We start from the raw sequence: 22,482 nt of genomic DNA on the forward strand, positions 1-22,482 counted from the left end.
ACTGTTTAAAATTAGAAGTCACAGCCTTCTGTATATTGTGTGGAAAAATCCCTTTTTCGGCGTCCGACCACATGTGTAGTGAATGTACAAATTTGACTAAAAATATAGCAAAAGATATCCAAAATGCGAAAAATGCGTCGCGAATGACCCGGTAATGCGAAATGTTACTTTGTGTGCGTGTCTGACGGCCCTTTAGAGCGACGCAGCGCTCGGAACAGTGATATCTTGGATGTAAATAGTGTGCATGCTTGTGTGAACGTGCGTCGCAAATACTGGCTCTGTCGGCCGTAATCGGGGGGCTCCGGTCCCCGTTTCGAGTGCGGTCCCTCGCCGGAGTCTCGCGCTTCGATCGTCGCCGCCTTTCGGAGACTGCCATCGATCTGGAGCGACGGAAGGCCGCTCCGAAGTGCACGAGTTGCCCCGCGATCGTGCGGCCATGCGTTCTCGCGGATCCAATATGGAAGTGTACCGACGGTGAGGTTTCGTCGTGAAGTGCGCGTTCAGGGACGGGCAGGGCGCGCGGCGCTTACGCAATCGTTTCCAAAGACCGCGGAAGGGCTTTCGCAGCGATTTTAAATGTCCGATTGATCAGTTTTCGGTCTCGTCAACGCAGATCGAGCGTTTTAAATTCAAGATGGCCGCCGTGTCGGACAGTCAGGCGGGCCCCTCGTACGCCAATGCAGTTTTGAATTTCAAGGGGGGCGACAGCAACAAGGAGAACCTCGGCGAGGAGGAGCCCGAGGAGACCGGGGAGGGCGGCTTCGTGGCCGTGGTGGCCCACAGCCGCAAGGAGAGGCGCACGGACCGCAAGAGGAGCCGCTCCAAAGAGGCCCGCGTCAACGGAGGCAACGTCCCCCGCGAGACCAGGGAGCCTAGGGACGATCAGCACGCCAATCCGGCGGCCCCGGCCCTTCCTAACCAGCAGCACGGCGAAAAACAACAAAGTACGCCCGCCCAGCCAAACAGCAACCCCCCCGAAGAGCCGAAACGTTTCGTGGAGGCGCCTCTGCCCAAAGTCAACCCATGGCAGGTGAGCGAATTTGAGGTTATGATTACGTCGAAAAAAACATTCATAACTTGCCCAAATCGGCATTACGTACACTCTCATCGCCTAATACGTCGATAACTAGCATACATCTACGTATTTGCCGCATAATTGCACAAAATATCCGGTGATTGAGCGATTTTTAAACATCGACACGTTTTGCCAGTCAACATTTACAATATGTTGTTCCGGCAAAAAAAATAATACAACTCATGATTTTCAAAAATGGAACATTCACCTGCATTACAAAATGATACATTGACGTTTACGATTTTTATTGTCATAATAATGGCTATCTGAAAAAATATTTTCGACCGGTCATGTGTTCATTATCATTTAACCCACCTCTGCGGAAAAATCAATATTTTTTTGGAAATGGTCCAATTTGAAGTTAAGTCAGCGAAAATGCCCCGAGAATAATACATTCGCCGTACATAAATGTGATCGGGAATAATTATTATTTGTTTGTTTTCACATTACAATTATGCAATGTCGCGAAAACATTGTGTAAGAGAAATGATAATATTGTTAATACGCTTTCAAGGTCCCCAATTAAAAATGAAGTTTGTGCAATTACTCGGATAGGTAAATTATAGGTCATCAAACTAATTTTCAAACCATTAACACTCCTCACAGTGAGATAAAATACGAACGAAAAATAATATTATTTATTTACTTTCATGAATATTATTATATGTTATTTGTTTAGGACATTCACATTATTACAGACATTAACCTATAAAGATAAATGAAAACATTGCAATGTGTTTAACACTCTCGTTACTATTAATGTCACCTTAGGTTACCCAACCCATTAGACTCCAAATATTTCAGTTAATTTGCATTTCGTCATCTTCATATTATGGCTGTTCCTAGAATCATCAAAATTACATCTAATTAAATTGTTATTATTTTCAAAATTGATAGCATTATCCAGTAAATACAGTACCCTCTCAGTAATCCGCCACCCCAAAAACGAGACAAGTGTCCAATTAGTGAAAGCGGTGGATTATAGTGCATACATACAAAATATTGTAAAAATTAAAACAGGTATTTCGTAAAAATATTTTTTTTGAGAAATTTGTACTAGCAAATTACAGTTTTATTTATAATCGAAATCAAGTATTTACTAAATTATACATATTTATCAACTAAATATTAAACAGTAAATCACTTGACACAACCAGTGTTGTTCAGTGAGGCAGATATTCTTGGATGGCCTAGGATTCCTGACTTTCCCTATGACCAAAATCTTCAGTTTGTGTGTCCAGGTTGCATTGGAGCACGGCATAATTGTGATGCGGTCCTTGGGCACTTTCCTCCCTGGTAAATTACTTTCTTCGCGATGAACATACGTTTCATAAAGGAAAAGTTTCCAAAATAAACCCGTCTCATCTGCCTTGTATACTTGTACGCGGCGGACTATTGAATTTGACGATCACATACTGGCGAATTATAGAGCTTGATTTTGTGCTTTCAACTAGTAAAAATAACGGCGGATTATAGTAGTTGTCGGATAATCGAGCGACGGATTACTGAGAGTATACTGTATTACATCTAATTAAAATGTTATTATTTTCAAAATCGATAGCATTATCCAGTAAATACATACAATTAATAGATATCTGTCAGATTTCATTTACCTGTCATTAATTAAATTAAACGGATAGATCCAAAAGAGAGACATGCTCAATTGTGAGGAAGAGAGGCTTGTTGTCTGTAAGAATGCAATATAGTTAAAGCAAATAGTGAATGATGAAAATGAAACCTTATTAGACTTATCTATGTTGCCAAAATAATAATTTACCTTTTACTTACTGTTATATTGTCAATCTTGTACGTACGGTAATGTAACGGTGACGGAATTAGCATCGTAAATGGGAGATGAAGAGCTGTTTTCACATCGCCACATCGGTACATGTAAATAGATTCAAACCATGTCATTATACTTCCTATTATCTATTCCTAACATTGTATTATGTTCATTGAACTTCTGTTTTTACTTAAATTATTGTTATTTTCATAGCAACGTATCATTTCGATCTGTCTTGTTTTTCAAACACTGATCAATTTAATATAAAGAAAAATTAATGACGTACCATTTGAGAACCAGACTTAATTACACGAAGGGTGGAGGTAGGCTGTGGATATCCTACATAAATAGTGCACACTTTTATTTGTTTTCATTTAACTTTGAATATAAATTACAGATTGTTTTTAAAATTTGATTAAACATCATTAAACCCTGCCTAAAGCGTCAATTACATTGAGCTTCTTTACGAGCTGTTCATTGGGGAATTTACAATCTGTCTGTAAAGTCGCCCAGTGTAATCATCGAATAAGCTAATAAGCAGGTTGTAAACACTCTACCGAGAAAAGTTGAAAGCTGGTCAACTTTACACGCTACACGCCGGCGTGTGGGCCTACTGCGTCTGTGCAGTAGAGCGCAGTACCAACCTCCCGGTAAAAAAACGAACTACGTTCTGTCAAAATAGTCGCTGGCTTGTGGCTTCTCAGCGAATGGAAAGTTTTGTGTGTAATCATCAAATCGCAGTAGCTGAATCGCCCGCTTTTAAATTCGCCAATAAACAGCTCGTAAAGAAGCTCAATGTAATTGAGGCTTAACCAAAGCATAATAGATAAAAAATATTCTTCTATCTATATAATATCTAAAATCATGCCATTAATATCAAATCATACATTATTTTAATTATTTTATAAATAGAAAAATATTTTTTTCTATCTATTATGGTTTAGTTTCAGTACAGTTCAGTTTAATTTTAAAAACTAACCAGCGAACACCACCTGCAATTTGTATTCTTGATATATGACTGACAAAGTTTAGTGTTTACTATTTCTGGCGGATCTTAAGGCTATACCTCAGTTGAGGCACGGTCTAAAAAGATCGTGGCTAGGCGATGCGCGGATTGCGGGTCGCGGGTGCAAATGACACATGCCGACCGAAATATAAATTCAACATGCGCCCATTTAATGTTCTGTGTATTGTTCTATTAGTAATAATAATAATATAGTCATTGACATGTTTTCTTTTTAAAGTAAATGGGTAACGTTTTTAGTCATCTTTACACGATTTAAGAATTAATACCCCCGTCGCCATCACGAAACAAATTGACGTATTCACACCTCGACATTCGCTCTTAGACTGCCAGAGAGTCCAAAATTTCATCCCACCTATATTTGGTAATTATTTGCCGTTTCACTGAAGTATCGCCTTAACAGCCTACCTCCACCCTTCGCCACTGGTCATCGGTACACTTGTATTTCTTCAATCCTTAGCTAATGTATTATTTATCAACTGCAAATCATGTACAGAACTCCGAATCTTCATCCGGGGTCTAATTTTTGTGTTGGAACAGTATCAAAAATGTGCAAATTTATAATCACATATTTGACTTCGAAGCCGGTTTACTCGGATTCTTATTCAATTGATCGATTAGGCGGTCCATAAGTCGGTAGAACCCGGTGATAATCCACTCGTCAAAAAATGATAGGAATACTTTGTTGCGCATTGGAACCGTTCCAGGATATTTGCCACTACTATTGGAGTGGCATACCTGTGCCTTGTTACAATCGAACCATCAGTAATAATTATCTGCCGTCATTCTCACCTTTAGAAAAGCTGTATATATAGAAAAAGATGTTCATGAAAGACCTTCTTCTATGAAGATCATCGCTTGTTAGGATATTATGACGAAATGTAGGATGCATAGACTAGATTTTTTTTACTCAATTTACACCTTTTAAAAAAAATGGACATATCTTGAAGGTGGTTTTAAACAATCAGTTTCCGTTAAACTGACATATAAATGCAAAACTGAAGCTGCCGATCGAAACCAAAACGGAGACGAGACAGGATGGATTTTCTATCAGTTATCGTATCCATTTTGAGAATTGCCAGTTAAATTGACGTGTAAATTAGTATGTTGCCATATTTTTAATACTTATTATGTGTTACATTTATTATATCGGTAGATTATACATTTATTCACATTTAAACGCCTGTGAGTGCATTTACAATAATAAAGAGATAGAATACAATAAAGAGAAATAAAAAATATTAAAAATAATACAGGCTATCAGTGCGATCTTTGACATTGCATTTCACTCACTAACTTTTCAAAGTCATCAGCGTTAGATTTTGGCACATAATGCTTCTTGATGAATATTACAATGATAATTCATAAAGTACGTGAAGGATTCATCTCTCTTGCAATTGGAAATGAATACCTTATTGCAGCCCACCATTGCTGGAGCACCCACGGTGGCCGCGCGGGTTAAGCGTTGGTCTATCACGCCGTGGGTCCCAGGTTCGAATCCTGGGTCTGGCAAGTACACATATTGTTTTTCAATTTGTGTGTGAGTCAGGGTATGGACCTAATAGGTTGAGCAAGTGGCTGACATCCATTTCTCGTAAAAAACAAAATCTGTTAATACAAACCTCTACCTGTGGAGGCCCATATGATCCTATTAGGATCGGACATGGTCAAAAAAAAAAAAAATTGCTGGAGCACCATCAGTAATAATTATTGCCTTTGTAAAGGCATATTAATTTCTGTCACGTAATTTTTAAAGATATTAAAAATATCTTCGCCTCTTCGCTGTTGCATTGGAAGTAACTTTAATAGTTCTTCTTTTTCACTAAAATCACTGAATACAATCCTTATGCATACTGCCAATTGCGCTGTATCAGATAAATATATCTGTCGACTCGTGTAGTTGCAGTAAGAACCATTCACATTTTTCAACTGACTACATCAACCTAAATCGGTTAACATCTTCTGGATTCTCGTAAGTAGTAGTTATGTCATTAGATAACTGCACATCTTGAATTGCCGAAATAATTTCTCGCTTATTAAAAAATCCTTCAAACAGTTTATCGGCACCAGTTAAAAAAGTAAAATTTCTTCGTTATTTAATACTTTGCCGGGGGCGCACGAAAATGGCTCTGCGGTTAAGAACCCCTGATCTAGGGCTTCTATATTTATGTGATTAAGGATTGAAGGAATACAAGTTCACTGTTAGCGGATTTGAATAAATTAACTTGTTAAATATGCGGCTGTAAATTCTACATAACTGTTTTCAACATTCTTTAAATGAGGTTTTGTTGTTTTATAACTATTCCAAGAAATAACATTGATATTTCTCGTAATCATTTATGTTTTGTTTATTATCGTTTTTAGTGTTTCAAAGAGGACACAGCAAGCAAAATTATTCAAATTATATACAGAATTTGCCATGAAAATAACATTGACATTTTTATTTACGCATCTTTTTTATTCAATATTAAAAATGTTAAATTCTTCTTATTGAAGATTATCTTGTTGAAGACTGTAGTATATGTATAGTGGAACCTTGATTATCCTGATTATTAAAAACAAACAGGTTAGTTTTATGAAACCTTTATTTTCACGATTTAAATATTTCGTCAGCTGAATGCAGAACTATTCTAACTCACATTTGAAATATTTTAGAGCAGGGCTTGATGAATTTAAAAAAACTAACCAACACCATCTGTAAATTGTAGTCTTATTTCAATGATAACAAATAAGTATGACTGACAGAGTTTAGTGTGCAATATATGATATATACCATATTATGGTGGATCTTAACAGCCTACTTCCACCCTTCGCCACTGGTATACGAAGTAAAGACGCATGCCATGTATCGCCAGAAGTAACAGAATAGTATGGACTGTACAGTCTCAAAGATGCCCGTCTCGGTCATGTACTACGGATACGGGGTTTCAATCTGGTCTCTAAGCCAGCTGAATTCCGGCGACTCAATAATCAATGGTCACTGCGATAAAATGATGATGATTGTAAAATTTTTCACACCGGATTGTCCTGTTTTTGTTCGAGTAGATTATTTATTAGTTTTATCATTTTCCTACAGGTCTACCGCAGATTGTGTGGTTTGTATTTTTAATTTGTCATTGACTTATCAATACTTACTTACCTATCATTTAGAGCAGCTGTATTCAAAGTGTGCGAGCAATTATCAGGTGTGTGCTGTGCAGTATCTTCCTATCCATTAACGACACAGCAGTCTTAAATTTATTATGAAAGTGAAACTGAAAAACACGTTTGTAAATTTTAAACCTTAATAAACACATATCTTCTTCTTCCACCCTGTCACGACCCAATATTGGGGCATAGGGTAAGCACAAGGTCGCCCCACTTCCCTCGGTTCATCGCCAACTCTTGCGCCTCCCGCTATGTCAGACCTGCAGTACGTAGGTCACTCCGCTGCAGGGTGAGGGAGGGCCGGCCACGGGTACAAGGGTACGAAGTGTCGCATTCTTTGGCGGCATCCGGAATACATGTCCCAGCCACCTAAAGCGTCTCTTCGTTATAACCTCAATCACTGAAGGCTGCTGTGTTTGCTCACGAACTCGGATGTACGTAACGCGGTCATACCAATGTACCCCTAAGATTCGGCGGAGACATCGATTCTCAAAGCTTAAAAGCCGAGACTCTTGAAGCTTAGTTAGATGCCATGTCTCATAGCCATATAGGAGCACAGGAATCACGTACGCGTTAAACACATATATGAACATCATAAAATTAGATATTTCAAGTATTTTTTTCAAATTTGTGCCGAGTTCTATTCACTGCTGACGCGATAGTTACCGTTACATGGAAAAGTTTTGAAAACCACTCTTATGGAAGTAAGTCATACTTGACCACATTGTTTACAAATCATCGAAAGGTTTTTTTAATTTGATTTTCACCACAATATTGCAAATGACACAATTAAGTACCACAGTCATCATTCCGGCTTCCTCAAACAATTATTTCCATCCGTTCCTATTGACAATGGCCGCTATCGTATTGGGTACCCTGTACGGCAATCGCTCTGTCTGCTTGCCGCTTATTCCCTTTGCTGGTTCATAGTCATTCACTTGATGCAGATATCTGAGTAAAACCGTTTTTATGGCCGTCGGTAAATAAAAAGCCAGCGATGTCTACATGGAGACTGGATTGACCATAACATCAAGGTCACCATTGAGATAGCAAGAAGCGCGTAGTTCAAAAAATAATATCTGTTGACACGTCAAAACTGGGGTTCGAGGGGGATGCAGGCCATTCAGGTGCTACATCATATTCTTACTTATAGGCACCTGTATACGTGCATGGTTTTACTTGCAGCAATAGTGTGTATTTTAAACTATCCTAATAATAACTGTTTACATGTAAAAGTGTAGGGCGTCTCGCCAATCTCATTCTTCAAGAGTAAGCGAGACGCGATGTTGTCATTTTATAGTACTATTTGACAGCTAGTGAAAGTCAGTTAACCTCAAAATGAGTGCACGTCGTAGTTTGTTTTTTTACCAACAGGTTCACCACTATCATTCTACTGCACAGGTGCAGATATCGATTAGATCCAACTGACGCATGAAAATTCAGAAGCTTCCAAACTTTTTTGCTTCATGCATGCAATCTTGCAACGTCACCATCATCGTCAACGTAACCTACAATTTTATTCATGTCATTGCGATTGCAGCACATAGTAAAACAAATATGTTACTACTAGATGCTACTAGTCACTCGATATTTGACAGCTTGCGGGGGATCTATAAATTAATACGGCGGCCGTGATGTAATTATTTTTCAAAACACTCGTATTTTGCATCTCTATTCTCAATATGTAAAATTGACATACTATATCTCGCTCTAAAAGTTAACACAGCCAAGAGAGGGACTGCTAGAAGATAGTACTTTTTGACAGTTAACTTATTGTAATAATTAACTGACTGAATATGTAAAGTGATAAATATGATATATTTATCACATTTAGCACTTTTTCAATGTTACGTGATTTGTTGGAATAGCCACGCTGAAAAGGAGTGATTTTAGAAACCTTCCTTTCGCACACAGGTTTTCTACTGTACTGAATGTGAGCCAAAAGTGCTCCAATTTTCTCCTGATTACTAACCATCCACACACTGAGCGATAGTCGTCAGGATTATGTTATAAGCATTAATTGTTTATACAGTTGGCTGCCACGGTGTGACGTGAATTATTATTATTACGTTGGCGCGTGTCGTAGGCAGGCAGTGATATTGTATAATTGTAAATAAAAATACTTACGCAGAATAATTCGCGGTCACGGCAAATTTCAATTTTTTACTTTTGGCAACTTTCCCATTCTCTGCTTGTTATAAAATGTATGTTTTATTTTCGACCGTGTGAAGTATTTCTTTTGTTTGTTTGATTCGCCGATGCGGCTATGGAAGTTTGCGAGGGTATTTACAATATGCAATACTAACAACCGAATATTAACAGCCTACCTCTACCCTTCGGCACTGCTCTGCGGTCAAACACCATCAGTTATAATACCCTGTTTACAAGTGCATGGATTTACTGCTGACGGTACGTATTATCACGGCCATAACAAGAAAATGCACGTGTAAACATGTATTATCCTGCAGTTGCAAAATCGCATGCATGAATCAAAAAAGTTTCAGAAGCTTCTGAATTTTCACGCGATAGGATTTTTCGATATACACGCCTGCACAAGTCGAACGATAGTGGCGAACCTGCCGGTAAAAAAACAAACTGCACCGCGCAGATTCATTTTGGGGTTAACCGATTTTCACTACCTCTCTAATAGTACTATAAAATGATAACATCGCGTCTCGCTTACTCTTGAAGAATGAGATTGGCGAGACAGTCTGCACTTTTATGTGTAAACAGTTATTATCGCGATAGTTTAAAACACACACTATTGCTGCAAGTAAATCCATGCACTTGCACAGGCGCTACAATGCATTTAAAGTGGGGTTATGCGTTAAGTCAGCTGATTTTTTGATCAATAAGAAATAACACATAATGATAAACAGCTGGCAGCGCCTTGCTGCGGAAACAGAAGTCACGGCTGCTGTCAAATAATTTTGTAAACAAAAATCAAATATAAAACTTCAATAAAATCTACATTATTTAATGGACAAATTTTCCTGATTGTGTTCCTTAATGATTAAGGTGACCCATCAGTGAAACAGCAAATAATTTTCAATTGTAGGCGCGACGAAATTTTGGACTCGCTCGCATTCAGTGAGAGAATGTCGAGCTGGAAACACGTCACTTTGCTTCGTGATGGTGACGGGCCAATTAATTCTTAAATCGTGTAAAGATGACTAAAAACGTTACCCATTTACTTTAAAAAGAAAACATGTCAATGAATATATTATTATTGTTACTAATAGAACAATAAACAGAACATAAAATGGAAGTATGTTGGATTTACATGACAAATTATATTTCGTTTGACAGGCGTCATTTGCACCCGCGACCCGCAATCCGCGCATCGCCCAGCCACGATTTGACGTTTAAATATCATTATTTTTTTGTAAAATTTAAACTCTATTTGGTTTTCAAGAACATTGTTAATGTTCTCATCACAGAACAGATCAATAAATCGAATTCCAATACTCAATATATTAATGAATGTGTGAGTCTCCTACGAAAATGAGCCACACGTTATAGACGTGCAAATATTGTGTATTGCTACTTCCAAATGCACCAATATTGAATGTGTGTGAGTGTATAAACCGAGAGCAGTTGTCAGACGAAGGACGGGTGTATTCTTGATACATGTTTAAGTTTATTCCATATTCTTCCACACTCGAGATCGGTTGACTGTTACTCCACACCGGTTGGGTATTTCAGTTCCCATTAATTCTGTGTTCGCTGGTTCTTATACTCATAAACAGATAAATTAACCAATTTTTTGTCATTTTCAACATACGGATTCGTAAAACTTGCCTTATTACAATATAATGGACATTTCCTTATTCAGAATCAGTTTTTACTGTATATAGTTTTGAACCAATCAAGATTGTATTGAGTACAGATTATCTACACAAACACCGGCCAAAAATTAATAAATTCAAGCATTTAATCGATGAATCGATAGAGAATTTTGTTATTCAAAACTGTCATTCAAAAATAAATGGTCAGAATATTAATCAAATGTATCTTAGCGATGTGGGACAGGGAAAATGTTGGGAACCTCTGCGTACCAACTTTTTTATATGCATCTATAAACGCTGACCTGACCTAGACAAAATACCTTACGTTACCGAATTCGGATTCCGTTGATTAATCGTTTGCACAGCTCGGAAAGTCAGACGTCACAAACTTTTATCAAGCATATACAACTCACTCTGGTTCAGGGGTCAAGGGTTTGTCAATGGTCTCCTTAAAAATTCAAATAAAAGTCTATATATTTTTAAACATACAAAATATCATTTATTGTTGCGCATGTGAAAGTGATGAAGACGCTACTGCCTTTTGCAACAGCCTATCTTTGTGAACAAGAATTTTTTACCCTTATGAACAAGTAACATAAGTTGAACCCCGAATAAGTAGGTACAGCAACCAAGTCGCTGTTGCGTGAACAAACTTTGATATTCTTGTGAAATAAAACAGAAGGGTTTAATCGAATTAAAAGAAATGCAATTTGTATTTTTAGTTAAGGCTATACCTCAGTTGAGGCATGGTCTAAAAAGATCGTGGCTAGGCGATGCGCGGATTGCGGGTTGCGGGTGCAAATGACGCATGCCGAACGAAATATAATTTGTCATAAATCCAACATGCGTCCATTTAATGTTCTGTTTATTGTTCTATTAGTAACAATAATAATATATTCATTGACATGTTTTCTTTTTCAAGTAAATGGGTAACGTTTTTAGTCATCTTTACACGATTTAAGAATTAATACCCCCGTCGCCATCACGAAATTCACACCTCAACGTTCGCCCTACGAATGCCAGCGAGTCCAAAATTTCGTCGCGCCTATAGTTGAAAATTATTTACCGTTTCACTGAAGTATCGTCTTAATGAAAACAAATAAGTATGACTGACAAAGTTTAGTGTGCCGGACAGAACAGCCTATCTCATGCCCCCACAGGCGGGGGCTAACAGGGCTCGGCATGGCGGTCAACCAGGTAAGTGAGATAAACACACTTCAAGTGGATTTATTAAAAATACAAAAAATCGTTCAAAATACACTTAATAACACCCTTAATTTTACCTGGAACACCATTTGGAAAACGCTAGTGTAAACCGTCAGTCACACTATCTTTAATCCAAGCAATAGGTAGGTGGGCCCGCCAAAGATCCTGGCCTGGGGGCCATGGCCTACCTCCACCTTTCGCCACTGGTAACCATACAACCTCAAATAAAGGAGTGTCATAAATTTCTTCTGAGCTTGCTCCACTGTAATGTATTTTTAATGATGCAGTGCCCAAACGATCGACCCACCGGAATTATAATTTTTTTTTTATACAGTAACATAATGTTGGGGCAATACCCAATCGAGTTCCTCGATCCCCGCTCAGTTCTAGCTCCAGCACTTTGGACCGATCTATGTTTCCGTGACAATTTGTAAAACAGTTAGCAGCATTTATGGTCTTATCAGAGAATAACACTGCATTATTAATAATTGTTCGCTAGCATTAAGAAAACATTTCTTATCACGCCTACTCGACAATATTTTAATATTTTACGATAATTTTCTGATTGACCTGTTATTACATTAATATTACTTCTTATCAAAATGAAAAAAAATATATCTGAAGGTCATAATTACTTGAAATATTTCCAATCAGCGCAATGATAATTATGCTGACCGTGATAGAAATCAACCTGTTATTATTGTAATACAGGCATGTTTAACTTTGAGTAAGCCGTGATCCAAATGGTGTTTTTTTTTTTTTTTTACTTAGACTTATAGCCCCTGTACACGTGCATGTAGCAATAGCGAATATTTTAAACTATCGTGACAATAGCTGTTTCCATGTAAAAGTGCTGACTGTCTCTCCAATCTCATTCTTTAAGAGTGAGCGAGACGCTATGTTTTAATTTTATGGTACTATTTGACAGGTAGTGAAACTCAGTTAGCCATTGTCATATTACCATGTGGAAATCCGCGTAATCATCTTGTATTATTTGATTCATATCGCATCACTCATGGCCTACTGCGGGAGTGAGAAAGAGTAAAAAAATCATAAAGTTTGGTGGATGTACGTGGCAGTGAAGAACTAAGGATTGACAAGAGTGGAGGGAGTTGGGTGAGGCCTTCATCCAAGTAGTGGATCGACGCCGACTGATATGATGATGGTGATAGAAACAAAAGTAAAATTTCTCATACAAAACTGAAGCATTTCGTACTATTTGACAGGTAATAAAATCAGTCTACCTGAAAATTCGTTTGTAGTTCGCTTTTTTGCCGGCAGGTTCGCCACTATCGTTCTACTGCGCAGGCGTAAATAGAAAAAAATCCCTACTGTCGCATGAAAATTCAGAAGCTTCCAAACCCATTTAGTGCTACCACTGCGACTGGCGTTGGCCATTAGATATAATTAACGTGTTATTTAAATATGGTAATTAAAAGGTTAGCAGTGATTGTGTTTTAACTCATTTAGTGTTGACACCGCGACTGGTGCGTTTGCGTTACTTGGCCATTAGATAATATGATTAACATGATATTTAAATGTGCTAATAAAAATTAAAAATTAATTAACAGCTTAACAAGTGTGTTAACACAATCACCGCTGACCTGTTAATTACAAACAATTACAAATCTCCACTCCGAGGCCGATAGGATCGGACATGGTCGAAAAAAAAATGCTTACATACTGTAGCTTATACGCGGCATAAATGGAAACTCTGCCATTCTTGCCAGTCTGTGATAATTATCTTGGATATCGAAATCATCCGTTGTTTGTTCTCCTAAGGTGCAGAACTATCCTGCACTTAGCACTTCAAAAGTGACCCACCTAAAAATTACTTATAAAGAAAATTGATTTATAACAATAGAAAAACCATCCGCGCCAATGCCGCCTACCTACCGATATGTCATATCTATGATTGTGTTATTATCTACACATTGATAATATGAAATAATAGTTGTTTTTTTTTCTGTAGGCAATACTAGTTGGCGTGTTTTTATTATCAGTCAGTTGTTCGAGCTGGAACTGATAATGCATTCCGTCTGCAAAAACAGCTGTTCAGTGGCCGCCCCTTACAGTCAAATAGTTATGTATATTGTTAACAAGTATTTTTTTACATGATCACGTTATGATACGAGTGTCGAGGAAGTTCCGAGTGTGTTTGTTATTAGTACCGGTTGTTTTAGAGGGTAGTTCGCTTACAGCCCTATTTAAGGGTGGAGCTACCGGTACTCTGAGTGTTCGCAGTGGGTCCCCAAATCAAGCAAAAATATTAACAATGTTTTAAAAACATGCAGATGATTTTTTATAATGCTGTAGAATTATGTACATACTATTACAAAGAATGATTGCAGTATATAAATGTTTGAAGTCAATAATTGGTCAATGGAATTATTAAATATATTGCATTGTAACATTTGTCGAATAACAAAAGAATTTTACGATTATTGAGTAGGATATAGTCTTTGGTTACACGTAAATTGAACATACAGTCGAACTTGGTTATTACGAGGAAGATGGGGCTGATTGAATTTGCTCGTTATAAGCGTTACTCGTTTAATAAGTATTATAGGTATTTTTAAATGAGCGGTCACATAACACAAAAAGTCACAATTCAAACAAAAATACACAATTAGAATTTTTCCCCGAAACAAGCATGGCATTCATAAACTACAAAAGAAGTTGTTTATTGTAATGAACGCTGGTAGGTACCTACTGACTTCACAAACCTTGGATTTTTTACATGCAATTTCCGGTATACCCGATAAGTATCCTGTTATAAAAGTGAATAAGTGTATGGAGAAAATCATAAACTAAAATGTCAAGGAACGTTTCCTCGTTACATCCGAGATCTCACTATATCCGTGATCGACTGTGTTACATTTCACCGTAGCACAGTTCGCCGTGAGCTTTCTTATCGGAAAGAGATGACCGTATACTATACGATACGGTCATCGTTATTGCACCGAGATGATAAAATTACTTAAATAGTTGTTCGTTGAGCATTGCAAACAATAATGTTCCAATTTTATTAGTTTCAATATGAATAATAATTCAATTTTCATAGCCAATTTTGATAATCTAACCTAACCTAACAAAACAAAATTTGTTTGCTGCTGGCTTCCTGTAAAGTGTAAACCGACAAGAACCGTTTTCTATTTAGAAATGATTTAGAAATATAGAAATTTTATGTCAGTACTATACGACCCAAGGAGGTTGGACGGTCTTTAATATACGACCATATATTTCCGATTCAACATTTCATGGTGAAGTGTGATACGGCGAACTGCATACGTACAAACTTTCGGACATGATAGTCTTTGGCAGAAACTGTAAATATTTTTGATTAAGGTATAAAAAAACAAATGCCAAAAAAGATGACACCATTTTTATAAAGTGACAAGAATTATATGCATATGTCTAGTATTATACCGAGCTATACTTCTCTAGTATACCGAGCAAAAATATCGTCAAAAATTTTCTTAAAACTGTTAATGTGTCGGATCATTTAAAAACATTTTCGACCCTAAGCAATATAATCCGACTGGGCAGGATGCTCCCCCCCCCCGGGATCGGATTACGTTTATGACACTAGTTACGTGTCTAAGTACCTACCTTGAAAAAGTATATACTCATGACACCCCGGAAGTCCGGGTAGGGAGGGGAGTCGGGGTCGCACAGCCCGATCCGACCTCCGCGCTCAACTCTCCGGTCAACCGGGCGTCAATGAAGCCCTGATTAGCGTGCTGTCGGTCGATTCGTGTGAGTCACACGACCAGCTTCCACCCTTCAACTAGCTCAGTGGTTGAAATTGTTTAGGGCGGTCAAATGAAGCTGGGTTTCGGTGTTTCGGTAGAGCACGTTCAGTGTAAGGTTAGGTTAGGTTAGGTAAAGATGCAGGATTGACAGTTGATTATGTTGAATCTTCCCAATGAAACACACGTGGTTCGTAGCACAGAGTTTTATATTTAACAGTTAGGTTCACAACAAAAAAAAAAAACATACACCACACAATATCAATTCACATTAACACAATTATGAAGTTAAACACGGTTCATAAATTTTGAACAGCCCTAAATTTATTAAAGATGGGCGCCGTAGGCTGTCAATTAAAATCTAAGGTTCAACGGGACACACAGTCCGTCGTGTTTCGGAGACTCCGGCTAACTGCCTCGCCAGCCTGGACACCTACCGCGTGCCGTCCCTGTCGCTGTGCCTCTCAATCTACCCCTGAACATTCACCCCTCTATCATTCTCACCTGCGGCGGGTACCTTCGGCCTTTACCTGCCATGGGTTTTTTTCCCGTCAGGTAGCCGTGTTACTGAATTCAGGGGATTGGGCTCAAAAGGAACAACATTAGGTATCTTACTAATACGATTTAAAAACTAAAATTGTCTCGCGTGACCAACCTTTATCTCGCCCCATCTGGTAATTTGAACATTTATAGGTAATTAATACAAATTATCCTATTCATAGAGTGGCGATAGAAGGACTTTGGCTTGGCCGACTACAAGAAACATGAATGTGGCATCCATAACTTCGCTCGTACTTTACCCTTAAGGGGTCCTCCATTCACGTATAACCGTGGAGGTATCATGCATATGGTTGAAATTGCATGTAAAAAATTCAAGGTTTGTGAAGTCAGTAGGTACATACCAGCGTTCAATATAATAAACAACTTTTGTAGTTTATGAATGCCATACTTGTTTCGGGGAAAAATTCTAATTGTGTATTTTTGTTTGAATTTCTACTTTTTGTGTTGTGTGACCGCTCATTTAAAAATACTTATTCTCTGATAAATAAGGAGTAATGCTTATAAGTCCCATCCTCCTCATAATAACCAAGTTTGACTGTGTCAGCAAATTTTGCACTGGCGGAATTATCATAACGTAAACATGTAAATAATAATAATTTACAATATGACAGCATTATGTACTGCTAACAGAGCATAACATTGGTGACCTTGCGTTATATATTAATATTGTGTACATACAAAGCACCATTGAACAATAATATTGAAAAAATATTGTAAATAATAATGTTTGTCAACATGTGATCATTAATTTCGCTTTATGTGACATCAGAACAAAAATGTTTACATGTAAATTGTACTACATTTCACTGTAGCACAGTAGTTCACTGAGCTTTCTTATCGGAAAGAAATGAACGTATACTAAACGGCAGCAGCGAAGGGTGGATGTAGGCTGTTAAGATCCGCCATAAATAGTGCAGATCAAACTTTGTCAGTCATACGCATTTGTTTTTACTGAACAAAAACTACAATTTATTCACAGTTGGTTATTTTTTAAAAATCAATTAAACCCTGCCTAAGCCAAACCATAATAGTTTTGATATATTTTGAACGATATGACAAAATTAGGCACCATTTTTCATCCATACTTATTTGTTTTCGTTGGATTAAGGTTAAATATCACACTTATTATTGGTTATTTTTTTTAAATTCATTAAACCCTGCCTAAACCAAACTATAATAGATAAAAAATATTGTATGTATAAAATATCCAAAGTTACGTATGATTTGATTGCATAATTCTAGATATTTTATAGATCGACGAGTATTTTTTGACTATAATTATCTATTATGGCTTGGTTTTCGCAGGGTTTACAATTGAATTTTAAAAACTAACCGATACCATCTGTAAAGTGTAGTCTCATTTCAATAAAAACAAATACGAATGACTGACAAAGTTAAGTGTCGACTATTTATGGCGGATCTTACAGCCTACCTCCACCTTTCGCCACTTCTATACGGTCATTTATATAACACCGAGATGAAAAAATTACGCGTTCATGGAGCAATGCAGACAATAATGTTCCTTCAAGAATGAAAACCTCAAACCTAACAAATAATCCAGTAGATCGGCTATTTTCAAAATTTCTTTTCCGCTGGCTTCCTGTAAACCGACGAGAACCGTGTTTTATTTAGACATTAATTTTATGTCAGTATTATACGACCCAATGAGGTTGAACGGTCTTTAATATACGACCATATTATATTTCCGATACAACGTTCCACGGTGAAATGTGATACGGCGAACTGCATAATATGTACAAATTTCAATTTGCAAAAATATTATAGAGGTAGCGTTTTGTCAGGCTGTATGCAGCCGGTTTCTATTATAATTAATTCGTCTTATTGTGCCAGGGTCCAGGACGATCCGGCGCCTGGACAACTGGGCACCACACAATAGAATGAATTCGAAAATAAATAAACGTTCGTGAATTATAGACACTTTTAAAATATACATTTAATACTTAGTTAGAATTTAAATATGCACACGTAAAAATAATGATTTTATTGTGATAATGAGATATTTAGAATATGATTGGTAAGTGTTTATGATAACTTTCAATATATTTAAAAAAAAAAAAGTTAATTTTTGCTAAAAAATTCGTGGCCTCACTTGCTGCCTTACAAAACCTTCAGCAGGCAGTCTTCGGCACTGTTGGAAATTCCATAATAATGATTCATATCTTCAATACGTCTGATCAAACACATTTGATATTTGTTTAGTAGGCAATGTCACATTTAGCATTGACACTTCATAATAGTTTTACTACTGATAGGAAAAAATATTTTTTGCTATTCTGTCGTACTCTGTTTTAAATTACGGATTTTTTTAATTGAACAGCTGTTTTATAAAATACACACTGCCACAGCCTTTCAAACCTTTTAGGGGGGGATATATGCTATAATCAAAAAACTGGAGAGCGGCCATGAGTGAAGCTTTTAATTATACATCTCTTGATGGGATTTCTGTAACATTTTTAGTGCGGTTTGCAGAAAATTAATATTTTGTAACTTGACGCATTGACACAATGGTGTCATTGATGTTTCAGATTCACGCCAAATGCGATTGTTGCTTGTCTACGTACCATAATTTATTGACGCAAGTACAGAATTTTTACATTTTTCATTTCAATACATTGACAATGGCGAAAGGTAAAAACAGTAGCAATTCAAATAGTAGAATATAAAATTGATTAGAATTTAAATTCAAGTTTTCCCTTCATCGGTTGTATAGTTGAATGGTTACATGTAAATTGTACACATTACATTTCACTGTAGCACAGTTTGCCATGAGTTTTCTTATCAGAAAGAGATGACCATATACTATACGGTCATCTCTATGGCACCGATATGAAAAAATACACGTTCGTGGAGCATTACAGACAATAATGTTCCTTCAAGAATGAAAACCTAATCTAACCTAACAAATAATCCATTATATCGACTATTTTCAAAATTTGTTTGCCGCTGGCTTCCTATAAATCAACAAGAACCGTGTTTTATTTAAACATGAATTTTATCTCAGTACTATACGACCCAAAGAGATTAGACAGTCTTTAATATACGACTATATATTTCTGGTGAAGTGTGATACGGCGAACTGCATATCGTCACCGTTCAGGCAAAAGTCACCAACCCTGAAAATGGCAGTTTTGAGTTGAGTATGTCACACGAAGCGTAAAATTATGTTCTTTAAGATGCAAAAGTCACCACGGTACATTAGTTAGTAAAATGTTGCTTAAATCCGAATTATTTGTTTTCCACTAAATGACTTTCGATAAAATCTTAACAAGCAAAAGTCATTATAGGTGAATAGACATTATTGACTCTAAAAAAATAAATCCTTCGTTATAAATATACAAGCAAAAGTCACTATACTATGGATGGTGAGTTTTACTGATTTGTCATTTGAAAACTTGTAACACTTGTCTGAAATACGCAAAAATAACCAAACAGGAATAGTTTACCTTAGCTTGTTATAATAAGATCGCTTTGGTGAGATTATTAACAAGCAAAAGTCACCAAACCATAATTGAGCTACCTTACCTCCTTCAAAACCTTCTAGATGTTTTAATTAGCATCAAAAAGTAAAAGTACCTTAAAGAAATTATTAAGAACACATGAGAAAATGATGTAATGTAGATAAAACCTTAAAAACATTTAAATCTGATTTTTCCTGCATTTTCAAACTTTCAAATTGCGATATCTCAAAACTATGTTTTTAGGGTTGGTGACTTTTGCCTGAACGGTGACGATATGTACAAATTTCCGAACACGTAGTTGAACAACTTAACCATGAAATTGCGTAGATAGCGATTTCTTCTACTGCGCACGAATTGCATTGAATAATTTTAATTATAGTTACGTTGTTATTTCCGACTGCTCCTTATATGACACCTTTTGCATTGTTTTCTCTCGCTCGGCGTCGCTCTAACTATGTCATATATTTTGTCAAAACTATCACGCTTATGTATGTTTATACTGTACGACACTCATCGATAACCGGAAGTCGCTATAGTCGCATATGGAAGACTTCTCAGTGACGTACCTATTATGGCGGCATCGCGTGTTTAAATAAGGTATCAACTCTCTTTTTGGAAGCAACTCCTTTTCTTCTTCGCAATAAACAAAAGTTTACTAATAATAATTTTAATATCACTCCTAATCGTTTTATATATATTTTTATTATATAAAGCATCAAATTACATAAATTGATAGAACTGTACACAACGGAAGCGTAAAATAAAATGATGAATTTAGAGGCATTCTCTAGTAGGATTAACTACATAGACAAATTCTTGTTTGACAATAGTAATATATTCTTATAAAGAATCTTCGTCCATTTGAATATTGCTTATTTAAATTTGAAATTTTATTAGTTGATGGCATTCTCTTTGGATTTGTCACTTGATAGTTTATGCATCTCCCTATCTTGCCATCCCGTAACGGAGGTCAGCCATCATCAGAGCGATCTTTGCTCCATCATCTGCTACCCAAACAGTTCGGTAGAGCTGTATTCATTCCAAACACGGAGGAACTTAAACCACACAATGCAATGTCGTCCTCCGCTATTTTTACCATTGATCTTTCTTCGGATAACGAAATGAGGAATGTTGTACCTTTGTCATCTCATAATATGGTCGGGGTATTAAGTCTTCTCGGTCCTTTCCCATATGCTATCTTTATTCCCGACTGGTTACATCGGACCCATGTTCCTTAATAATTGTTATATTGGGTCACACATTCAATCATCTCGCTTATCTGTCTATTAATGCATACCTTCATCTAATTATAATCTACGAAAACAGTTATCCATCCGTTTTGTGCACAGTTGCCATCATTTTTTTTTTCCGACCATGTCCGATCCTGATAGGATCATATGGGCCTCCACAGAGTGGAGGTTTGTATTGACAGATTTTTGTTTTTTATGAGAAATGGATGTCAGCCACTTGCTCAACCTATTAGGTCCTTACCCTGACACACAAATTGAAAAACAATATGTGTACTTGCCAGACCCAGGATTCGAACCTGGGACCCACGGCTTTATAGTCCAACGCTTAAGCCACGCGGCCACCGTGGGTGTCAGTGGGTGACAGTTGCCATCATAGAGGTATTAAATTAAAAGAGGGTCAAGGAATCCGCTTTCTCATACAGCTGAATGAAGCAGGCCAACAATAGCCGATAACCTAACGAAAAATAGCGACGCGATAAAAAAAATTCAGGGCATCACAGAGGATTTACTTTGGTCCATTATAACATACATGTATAATATAATGTTAACGTTCAAATTTTGCCACAAATTGATTACCAGCCCGCCCCACCATACTTTTTCGCCATACTAGCCGGCTTCACCATACTTTCATATAACCTGCCGCCCCTAGGTTGCCATGTTTAAGCGTCTTACTAATGGAATATTTTGCTTTGTTTTATTGCAGGTTAGAAACCACAGCGGGGGCCCACAGCCAGCGGGTGAGAGAAGAGCACCCCTACAGCCGCAGCAGCAACAACAAGGCAGAGCCATAGGTAACGCACGCTAATAATTGTTCTAATTATTAACCTAAATGTTCTTCTTGCAGCTAATTCCTTAATATCTACCCATCTATTTGGAAATGGTTTCAAATTCTGTTATAAATATTATTATAATTTTAATATTATCAATTTCTCTTTATCGATGATTTATGTGTTGAATGAATTGAATTGCAGACTCAAACCAGAATGCAACAGTGCTGCCTTCCCATCATCAGGCGGTCCACCAGAGCCTGCATCATCCCAATCTGCACCAGAGCCAGCCCAGTCAGCCCGTTGTGCCCGCCAGGCCAACCCTCGTCAAGGCTTCTAAACAGCGGATCAACCACAGAGTGAGTCCTCACATACCATTTTGACTTCTTGATGGAATAGTTCCCACAAGCAAACTCAAATGCGTCAGTCGTGTATTCTCTATTTGGTTTCATTCTTGATCACTGGAAGCAGCCAAATTTATTGGCATCTGTACAGAAGGCCAATTCTTGAATGAAGCAGTATTACCGGTTGCACAACCTAAGCGCAAACCTACTACAACGAAGTATATTAAAAGTCGACCGGTGGTGTCGACTACAGTATGCAATTTAATTATACACGCTTTGCCGCTAGAGGCGCTAGTAACTCTCAAT

At 37.2% G+C, this 22,482-nt stretch overlaps 1 protein-coding gene across 2 annotated transcripts in view; it reads left to right on the top strand.

Annotated features, from left to right (window-relative positions):
* larp (La related protein) overlaps window positions 1-22,482 on the top strand; it is a 56,874-nt gene continuing 34,392 nt past the window's right edge. For both annotated transcript variants that reach the window (XM_085940590.1, XM_085940591.1), the window contains exons 1-3: window positions 1-1,030; window positions 21,769-21,856; window positions 22,037-22,191. In XM_085940590.1, coding sequence (XP_085796716.1) covers window positions 635-1,030; window positions 21,769-21,856; window positions 22,037-22,191 — 639 coding nt within the window. In that variant the 5' untranslated portion in view covers window positions 1-634. The remainder of the gene's footprint in view (window positions 1,031-21,768; window positions 21,857-22,036; window positions 22,192-22,482) is intronic.

Source organism: Rhyacophila brunnea, unplaced genomic scaffold (assembly GCF_057557595.1).
Source record: "Rhyacophila brunnea isolate RB1 unplaced genomic scaffold, BYU_Rbru_1.0 scaffold_13, whole genome shotgun sequence".
Lineage (NCBI taxonomy): Eukaryota > Metazoa > Arthropoda > Insecta > Trichoptera > Rhyacophilidae > Rhyacophila > Rhyacophila brunnea.